The following is a 10,380-nucleotide window of genomic DNA, read 5'->3' as shown; positions in this document are numbered from 1 at the left end:
AGGATAGGTGAGATAAATCTGGGTGTGTTCACGCTGAAGGACTAGGACAGCACTGCTATCCTTTTCCAGCTGCATGGCTTGTGCTATTCCTTTGAAATGATACTCATTTCCTTAAGCTCTGGTATGCTGAGTCAAATTGTGTTATGTTTTCCTCAGTTGCTGAAAAAAAAAAGAACAGCTCTTATTAAGATTAGAAATGTTGAGATGTACAGACATTAAAACAGAAAAGTGTTCCTTTTCTTATTTGGTAAATATTTTGCTTTTGAAAACATCAGTAACTAATCACAGCTGTTTCCTTTTGTTACAAATGCATCCAATCAGGTAAAATTGCAAATGAAACACACAATCCAACAAATTCATTCCATTATACAGTACAATGGGAGCCTTAAGCCTTGTGAAATATGTGTATTAAGTATGCATGTATTCATCAAATCAAACAAAGAAGCTAATGGGTCTCTGATTAGTGTTCTAACTCTATTATGATGATGCCTGAATCTCACCCTGACTCATCTAAAACATGTGAACAAAATGCTATTAAGTTTGATAAACAGTCTCTTACATGCCATCACCATTCTGGTTAAATATCCCAAACTGAATTTTGGCTTGAATCTCTCTCTTGAAAATCAGGGGCAAAGAGCGAGGTGCTATTAAGCAGAGGTACTCTTCTATTTTAACCTCAATAGTTTGTAAATCTTTATGCCAAAACTAAAACATAACATTAATCAAAATTAATCTCATCTAGGATTCATAAAAGATCATGTTTTCAAAGACATTGTTATATGGACATTACCAAGGCTCATTCAATCCAAAATTAGGTATTCAGAAAACTAGGTAAATAGCAAGTGAATTTTTATTTAATATTTTAAAAATACATTTTGTGGCAATTGTAAATAAATTTCTAACATAATGATAAATTGATACTTTGAACCAACAACAGGGCCACAAATTCATTTCCAAATGCAAAGCAGTTACCCTATGTTTAGGGCTAGTTCATATTAATGCATAATTTTGTTTTGAAAAAAAAAATGATTGTTACAATCAGGTATATAATAACTTAGTTACACCTAAGTTCTATTGGTCAAAAATATATTGTTTTAGAAAATCCATTTTAAACATCTTATACTTTTTTTCGGTGATCTTCTATAAGCAATGTGAGAAGTGCCCCTTGATGGACAGAACTCAGGAACTGGTTTGACCACACCTAAATTATACTGATATCTATAATACAGGCCTCCAAGGGACAGTCCAGCTCCAACTTGTGAAGCAGGCCCAGTTCAGAATGTTGAACAAACAACAGTACTAATCATCAAAAATTAACAACTTTAGGTATTTTTGTTTTGGGTTTCTGTGGTTTAGGCACATCCAAAATTTCTTCATAGTCTGCACTCATTCCCTTTGCCCAGCGACCAACTGTGACCATTTGATCTGTAAAGACACAGAAAACTCAAAATGTAAGAAAGACAGTGATCAAATACACCCACCTAGATTGATTGGTACTGGTTTAGCAAAAGAACTAGTTTTGACATGCATAATCACAAAGAGAGAAGAGTCCATCACTAAAGCAAAGTGAGCAATTCTGTAATTGATTATAACCCTTGATTTCAGAGTACATGGGCAATTTGTCATCCCAATTAGGGAAATGCAGCAACTGCTTTGCAATGCACAAGTTGATGAGAAAGCTCTTTCATTCTTTCCCAGAGTTCATCATTATAGAGTCAATGAATTCCAAGAGACTGTAAACAGCAAGACTTATGAAGCATCAGTTTTAAATGCACAAGATTCCACCTGTGAAATTATACAACATCTGCTTGTCAGTCTTGTCATTTGGGAAGTGGCAATCCTCCCAGGAGGGAGAATTCAAACTCCACTTCTCATTTCAATCTCACTGCCTACAATGTAGTAAAGACTATCTTCTTCTAGACAAGACTCTAAACAAGAACTCTTGGTTTTCAAATTCAAATGCTAGGGGTAGGAAGTAAGAATGGGCAGACTTATTTGAATAGTACTATGACCATTTGATGTAGAAAGAAATGTGCTTTTTCTCCAAGAAGCACTTCTGGGCTATCCTACTGTCTCACCTCCTTTCATACAGATTATCACCATTCTAATCTAGGCAAACTAATGTAACAGTGGTCTCCACATCCCCCAATATCTGTTTTAGGTTTGTTAAACATTTATGAAGTTTTAGATGACCAAGGGGAGTATTTGTTAGGAAGAAAATATAAACTGGCCAGATACTGTGTGGATTACACAATTTAAATATTTCTGGAAGTTTTTGCAACCAACTTGGAATCCTTCTGACTTCAGAACATACATGAGCATTATCAATCAAAACAATACTACAACTTATTCTCATATTTCTTATTTTCTTAGCAAATTAATATTTTTAAGTAATATAATTGACTTTATTATTAAACACATAAGTTAACAAATGTAAATATTTACGAATAAGATGCTTTATAAAATCAGGGTCCTCTGGGGCTTACTGATCATTTTTTTTCCCACCCGAGAACAGCAGCTAATGCTCACTTGGTACTGCTGATAAAGAAGTGATGAAGTCATCACTGTAATAGGAAATCAGACAGCCAGAGATCTCACCTGAGTTCTGACTTTCAGGACAATCTTTCTTCAAATGTTCCACAGAGCCACAAAGTCTGCAGCCACCACCTATAAAAAGAACAGAGTCACTGAAAACCTCTGATATTTACATAGGATACTTAATGTCTCAAAGCACTTTCATATCTTATTTGGTCCTCATAACCTTTTGAGTTGCAAAGGTAGCTGAAGCCAGGAACAACTTATTCCTATTAATAAAACTATTCTCCATGCCTCTTAACCTCATTGAGCACTAAACTGTTATCAACCCACCATTTCTTGCCCCTGACCTTCAAGGGAGATGTGGGAAAGAGAAGTGAGATATGATGGAAGATACTTGTTCTCTGGAGTGTCCAGGAGCCACTGCCTGGAAGCCTGGGTCTTAAACCACAGTTAGAAAGGCATGGGCTCATGAACTCTGAAAAATTTGTGTGCAGATGCATTTTTTGAGGAGAACGTCCACAGTTTTTAATCAGATTCTTTAATGATCAATGCCCTCTCCCCCCAAAAAAGTATACAAACCACTGTCCTGCTATACAAGTCAGATGGGGGTGAGTATTTACAAAAGGAATGAAATTAACTTTTATATCAGTGCCTTTATCTGCCAGGCATCCAAAGTCTAATAAAAATGCCTATTTGCCTACTTTAAGCAAGATTCCAGGACTGTGAACTACAACACAGTCCTACAATGAGTTTTTCTAAAATGAATCTTTCACTGAATAGTCAAACACCATTGCTTAATGGTCAAGCATTCTCATGATCATGCTCATAATATTAAATGACTTACTCAGAAAAATGACTTTCACAGGGTATAAACTTGGATGAACTCACCCTTTTCTGTGACTTACTCCCCTTGCCACACTTTTTATATCTAGTCATTTTGGTTCAACATACAAAGGCTTCTTTGCTCACTAATCATATTATATGGCCTGTTTATTAAGTTCAAAACTGAAAGACACTTCTGAGCATCTTTCAGGTCCAAGACTCTTTACTGCTGTAGATGCCACAGTGAAACAGAGGAGGCACTTTAATAATTATTCTAATCCTCATAACTCTTTATGGTAAAATATCATAATTCATCAAATCTAAGACACCACTGATTATAAGATATATCATTATGTTACATTCCTTTCTGGAAAAAAAAAAGCCTATTATGTAACACCCACCAATATTAAGATACATTGAGTTCAGATATATTAAAATGTGAAAAAAAAATGCATCTTAGATTCAATGAAGTAAAATTTTCTCATCTCCATTCCACAGGTGAGGAAACTGAGATGAGAGAAGTTAAATAACTTGGCAAAAGTCCCACAGTTAGCGAGTGGTAGTTCTGAGGCTATAACTAGTGTTAACTCCAAAGCTATGCTTTTTCACTGGACTTCTGCAAGGGAACCCAGGACATGACACAACAAGTGTCTAGAACCTAATGGTACCAGCATCACATTAATAAATGACTCACATTAACAGATGCCAACCTCCTCCCTAAAGATTTAAACATCACAGACTTTATTGTGGGCACCTTAAGACATTAGCTGTGCCAAAGGGAAGAATGTTACATGGCCCATGCCGGACAATAAACTAAGGAAAAACAGTCAGAAAAAAAAAATCCAGAATAGTGAGTACCAACCCTTCTACCCAAAATATTATGCTACGCTGAGATTAAATTCACCACACTATTTTTTAAATATTATATTAGTTTGAGAAATAATCTTTTTGCTTGTTAGGTTTAAAAGTAGATACTTATAACATATTCTCACAACTGATACTGAAGTAAGTACAAATAGTTTGAAATATAGAGGTCAGTTTTTTCTGACTTGATGTATCAAGTTAAATTACACAAAGTCTAGTACACAGAATGTGTGCTCAGTTGCTCAGTTGTGTCCGACTCTTTGTGAGCCCATGGACTGTAGCCTGCCAGGCTCCTCTGCCATGGGGATTCTCCGGGCAAGAATACTGAAGTGGGCTGCAATTTCCTTCTCCAGGGGATCTTCCCAACCAAGGATCAAACCCCATTTCCCACATCTCCTTTACTGCAGGCGGAGTCTTTACCTCTAAGTCACCATAGGATAATGCTTGATAAAAATAATGAAATTCTAGAGATTTTGCCACTTATTCAGGAATTTATTTAAAAACTGTTTAAACGTAAATTAAATCACAATTGCATGATGATTCACCACCATTTTCAACATACAAGAGTAACAGTACTCACCATCAGCATAAAGTCCTTTGGGATTATCAGGACAAGATCTGGACAGATGCCCCATTTCCCCACAAACAAAACACTTTGCAAAAGGAAATTCACCTGTAATGATCAACAGTTCCTGTTTAGTTACATATACATATGGATGTGTGTGTATATATACATCGACATAGATACAGATATCTATCTATATCTATCTATATATATATAGTGTAATTCATATTACTTTAAAACACTGAGAAGAAAACATATTTGTTGTTACCTAATTTAAAGTTCAATCACATTTGATTTCAAAATATTAAGTGACACATTCATAACAAACTCTGTCAGCAATGAAAAAACCAGTTGGTTACTTACTGGCCACTTTGCTCATTAACCAAATAAAAAAATTTGATAGGAAAAACAACAACAACAACGACAACAACATACCAAGAGCTGGGTCTACTTTAGCCTTGCACTTGGTTATTTCATGCTCTGTGGATCCACACCTGTAACATATTCCCGTGCCCATTTCTTGATTCTCAAGGGCAGCAGGGCAATCTGCAATCCCATGGCCAGGTTGTCTACAATGGAAACATACCTGAGAAAACAAAACGTGAGTTTCCACACTGCAACACTACACTGGCTTTATTAATTCTAGTCATCAAGAAAACAATACCATTTTAAAGTTGTCTAGTTCTGTTTTTTGAACTCTCAGTATTTCATCTGTAGAAAAAAGTGTTTCACATTCTCCTAAACTGTGAGAAACCGTCATTTTTATCAGAGGGTTTCAGTACTTTTGAAAACCCTCAATTCATAAATCTATCAGTCTAGGAGACAAAGTGTAAATCTTTGTAGAAAGTAATTGCTTAAATGAATTAAGCAAATATGGACTTACTACATTTTACTTCATTAATGGGGATGTCTGTATCTAGAAAAACTGAGTTTTTTGGAGGAAACAGGCAATGACCATAAAAACTGGCACTTAAAATTAATACCATCACTTTTTAAAGTTCACATAATAGAATGAATTTCAGTCAAGTGATTCCATTTAAGTTGTGATTCATATCTTATATTTCATACCAAAAATTATACTTTACAATTTTTATATCTTTTATACATGTTCCTTAATATTTATAAACAAAGGCTTCATTTTAGAATATATGTACATTTTAAAGGTATAATTCTAGTGAATTATTTGCCTCCACCATAACACTGAACAATAGTTTCATTGCTTTACATACTACCTAGCAATTTGGAGGATATTTTTTGCTGCAATGAATAAGAGTATCAGTCATAATCAAAGATGGTAGATATTTAAAACATTTTATTTAAACTGGAAACGGTTTTTGAATAAAATAGCTCATCATTTTTTAATTAACAATTAAGAACCGATGCGTAGTCTGAGATACCAAGAAAAGTAAGAAAATGAATTGAAGGGTCTCAACAAGCCTTATAGTATTAAAGCATATGCTTTACTGTATAGAATTCCTTTTTTTGTTTTGAAAAACAATGTCTTTCCCCCTAATTAAAAACATAAATTTTCTCTTAAAGTCATAATACTAAACTTTTTCAAAATGTATGTAATTCATCACACTGCCTATGTCGAAGAAATTATCTTTAAATTTTTTAAAAAATATTTATGAATTTGGTTGTGCTGGGTCTTAACTGCAGCTCTCAAGATCTTCGATCTTCCTTGCAGCCTGCAGAATCTTTAGCTGGGCATGTGGAATGTAGTTCCCTGATCAGGGATCAAACCTCGAACCTGGGGCCCCCTGCATTGATATGTGGAGTCTTAACCACTGCACCACCAGGAAAGTCCTAGAATTATCTTAAAATTATCTTCATGTTAAATTAACTTGACTTTAAAATACTTTAAAATAACTACACAATTTAAACAAGACTATCTTGATCCAAATAGAAATGACTGTCTTTTCTATACCAATTTATTCATAAGGAATATTTTATCAGTATTAGCTTATAAAAGAATCTTACAAAAGACTCTTTAAATATGACACTGCATAAAAATAACCCTGCGAATAGAAGCCACATTTATGGAAGCTGCAACATTTCAAGTCTACATTGGTGCAAACAATGCTCTACATTTAGTAAGTCTATTAAAAAATAAAACTGTAAAATAGCAACAAATCTCGATTCTTATACATTATCCTGCTAGAAGAATCCTTTGCTAGAGAACGGAAAGAATTATACCAGTATTTCATTTCCTGTGTCTGAAACAGTTTAAAATCTAGGTCTTGGGAATGCAGAAATAAACCTGCAGTCTCCAGCATTCTTCTCAGTGTAACACGGGAAAGGAGGGAAGTAATGAGCAGGGAGAGTCTCAAGGAGTTTTAGCTCATTACTCTGCTCTGTTACTAACTGTTACTCTGTTACTAACCAGTGCCACACATTAGATTTTCTTTCTGTGCAACAGTTTTTCATGGATAAAGATAAAAGGACATCCCTTCCAACTAACAGGAACCACACATATCTAACCTATTGTACTTAACTTTCTCACTTACTTTGATCTTTTTTCAAAAAATGGCTATTTGAAAAAGGGCTACTGGAAGGGGTGAGAACATCTTAAAGTCAGACTCTGAGTTTAAGTTTCTTTTTCTTTTTTCTGGCTGGACTGCATAGAGTTAGCAGCTCATTTAGGTTCACATTTATTTAATAACACATATAGTGTGCTAGCCACTAATCTAAGTACTCAAATATTAACACCTTTTCTTGGGTTTGAATTCTCCTCTGCTAGTTGCTAAAAGGCTTTCACCAAGATAATTAACCTATCTGCACACTGGTGTTTTCTACCAAAAATATGGAAATAATGCCACCATCTTTGTTTTGTTGTGATAATTGATCACTACATCAAGTGTCTAGCATATACAAGGTGCTAAACAAAAATCCTAGAGTTACTACTAGCCCTCAAAAGATGCCATCTAAGTCTAGCACATAGCCACAATCACACTCTGCTAAAATATGTATGTGCGTGTATGAATAAGTTTCCAATCATACAACATAACATGTGATGGAAGTGATAATCTTACCATTGCATTTTTCTTTGCTGCTTGTCTTTTTAATCGTCTTCCTTCCCGCCGACTGTCTTTCTTTAAAACAACTTCAATTTCTTCCCTTACTTTCTGACTGTCTTTTGCTATCACCTCACCATTGTGAAGCATCTGTGAGTTTTGTCTTAAGTATTCCATGAATCCATTCACATCTTCATTTAAATACTCCTTTTTCTTTTTATTCTTTTTGTGTTTTGCTTGGGGGGCATCATTTTTAAGGGACAGCCTACTGGCTTCAAGTTGTTTACTCTTTGGAAGATTCTGGCTTTGTCCCTCAGAGGACCCCTTCTTCATGTCCTCCCATGATGTTGCAGGAAAGGGTCTTTTGTTCTGTGTGGTAGTGATTCGTGCCCACCTGGTCATAGCTTCATCAGAGGTGTATCAATCTTTAAGACAAGCATGGCCAGTTAGTCATCATTTCAAAGAAAAAAATAAAACTAAAGATATATGCTGTATCACTATATCAACGATGCCCATATGTTGAGTGTTAATTATTAGAAGACTTTTTAACTTAACTTAGAGATCTATATATTTAATTCTATAACATGCTGCATAGACATACCTGTGATGTAAATCTAGCCCTTGCCAGAGAAGCTACCACTCCAATTAAAAAAAAAAAAAAGCTACAATTAAAAAACAAACACAGATATAAATACTTGCTTCAAACTGGAAAACAATTCAGCAAAAAACCAAATTATTTCAAAAATGAAATCACATGGTAATAGTAAATTAAGTTACTTTTCCCAAATTTTGCAGTTTTCTTAGTTTATTTGCCTATCTCCAAGGCCCAGGTCTACTTTCTTCCAATCTTTTTGCACAATCTGCCATTTCATCACAAATAATTTGTACAGCAAATTAGTAAGTATACACAAATCCTGTCCTTAAGCATGGGGTTGTCATTACAACTCCTTCCGGAAGATTGATAAGCAGAATATATTCATTTATAGTCACATGATAATGCCAAGTCTTCCTCTTGTTTTTTTTTTATTTTTAATTAGAGGATAATTACTTTACAATGTTGTGATGATTTTTGCCATACATCAAAATGAATAGATCACAGGTATACATATGTCCCCTCCCTCCTGAACTTCCTTCCCACCTCCCAACCCCTCCCTCCCCTCTAGATTGTCACACAGTACCGCTTTGGGTTCCCTGCTTCATACAGCAAGCTTCCACTGGTTATTTATTTTACATATGGTACTGTATACGTTTAAATGCTATTCTCGCAAATCATCCCACCTTCTTCTTCCCCTACTGTATCCAAAAGTCTGTTCTTTATGTCTGTGTCTCCTGTAATCAGAGTATAAGCTACTTCCAACCCAGCTGTTTCACATCGTTTCCGACTATTAGCACGCCCCCTTCTAGGGCAGCATCCCCTGCACTAACCAGTGTTAAAACCTCAGCTTCGGCCACAACATCTCTTCAACACAAGCTGTGGGAAGGAGCCAATAAACAGGCGTGGAACTCTGCACGCCACTTTACACCACACAAGCACACTCGTCGATGCAGATCCTGTGGCTGTCACAGTGGGGAATGGGGCCGTTCAAGGGGAGATAGATGATCCTTCTCCTGAGAACAAGGAACTGGGGGAGTTCTGAGTATCCAGTCGGTCGCGTCCATTCCTTCCGACCGGCCCCAGTGAGGCTGGACACGCCGGCCCATGCGGCTAGCGCCCTACAGCTGAGACAGATCCCAGCGCTCCGCCTGGGCCCGCCACGAAGCGCGGTGCTTCAGCCTCACCTGGCACTGGGGGCCCTTGGGGACCTAGCCGCCAGTTCCTGCGCCCTCCCGCCGGGTCCCAGGGAACGAGAAGATCCTATCACCTTACTCTCTCACGCGCAGCTTCTTGCCACTCAAGGATCCCCCAGAGCAGCAGAGTTAGCAGGCAAGAGAAACCCGTCTCCCTGCGGCGGCGGCGGCGGCGGCGGCGACGACACCCGAGGCCGGAAGCACGTCGACCCTGCAGCGCGTCACTTCCGGCGAGCAATTGGCTCACTAGCAGAGGCGTCCCTGTCTGGCGCTGCAGTGTACCTCGGTACCGGGGAAAGTGGCTAATTAGTAAATGTGGAGGGCGCAGTGTTTGAAGGGCACGCGCTAGGCACCGGGGACACGAAGATGAAGAGTGTACGATCTGTGCTGTGCAGAACGCAAGGCATAGTGGGGGCGACGAATGAGAGGATTCGTGGCGATGGGAGCCCAAAAGGCTTCCCTAAGTAGTGCTCTTTGTACTGGACTTCATTTGTAAAATTAGGCAAACATTTCTTGGAATTAATGGCAAGAGGGACTTAAGGTTTTCCTTTGTTGTTGTTCAGTCGCGTCTAAGTCTTTGCTACCCCGTGGACTACAGCATGCCAGGCGTCCCTGTCCTTCACTATCTCGGGAAGTTTGCTCAAACTCATGACCATTGAGTAGGTGATGCCATCCAGCCATCTCATCCTCTGTCGTCCCTTTCTCCTCCTGCCTTCAATCTTTCCCAGCATCAGGGTCTTTTCCAGCGAGTCACCTCTTAGTATCAGGTGGCCAAAGTATTGGAGCTTC

At 37.5% G+C, this 10,380-nt stretch overlaps 1 protein-coding gene across 4 annotated transcripts; it reads right to left on the bottom strand.

Moving 5' to 3' along the window:
- Positions 1-828: 828 nt before the first annotated feature.
- ZCCHC9 (zinc finger CCHC-type containing 9) lies at positions 829-9,797 on the bottom strand. 4 transcript variants are annotated; one of them, XM_065919076.1, is made up of 7 exons: positions 9,666-9,777; positions 7,822-8,228; positions 5,225-5,375; positions 4,805-4,897; positions 2,599-2,667; positions 2,530-2,564; positions 1,323-1,425 (listed from the first exon to the last, which is right to left on the bottom strand). In XM_065919076.1, the coding sequence occupies exons 2-7, from the start codon at positions 8,203-8,205 to the stop codon at positions 1,387-1,389; spliced, it is 771 nt and encodes a 256-aa protein (XP_065775148.1). In that variant the 5' UTR covers positions 8,206-8,228; positions 9,666-9,777; the 3' UTR covers positions 1,323-1,386. The 4 variants fall into 4 exon arrangements, with proteins under 4 accessions (XP_065775145.1, XP_065775144.1, XP_065775147.1 ...); XM_065919073.1 differs by lacking the exon at positions 2,530-2,564 and having other exon boundaries at positions 829-1,425; positions 9,671-9,797; XM_065919072.1 differs by lacking the exon at positions 2,530-2,564 and having other exon boundaries at positions 829-1,425.
- Positions 9,798-10,380: the final 583 nt, after the last annotated feature.

Source organism: Muntiacus reevesi, chromosome 1 (genome assembly GCF_963930625.1).
Source record: "Muntiacus reevesi chromosome 1, mMunRee1.1, whole genome shotgun sequence".
Taxonomy (NCBI): Eukaryota; Metazoa; Chordata; class Mammalia; order Artiodactyla; family Cervidae; genus Muntiacus; species Muntiacus reevesi.
This window is presented reverse-complemented; position numbering and strand designations above follow the sequence as displayed.

Excerpts from the sequence above, each read along its gene's own strand:
- ZCCHC9 (XM_065919073.1), bottom strand. The coding sequence starts at position 8,205 with ATGACCAGGTGGGCACGAATCACTACCACACAGAACAAAAGACCCTTT. Across the intron at positions 5,376-7,821 it reads CAGCAAAGAAAAATGCAATG|GTATGTTTCCATTGTAGACA; the intron begins GTAAGATTATCA and ends TTGTTTTCTCAG. Across the intron at positions 1,426-2,598 it reads TCCTGAAAGTCAGAACTCAG|ATCAAATGGTCACAGTTGGT; the intron begins GTGAGATCTCTG and ends GTGTCTTTACAG.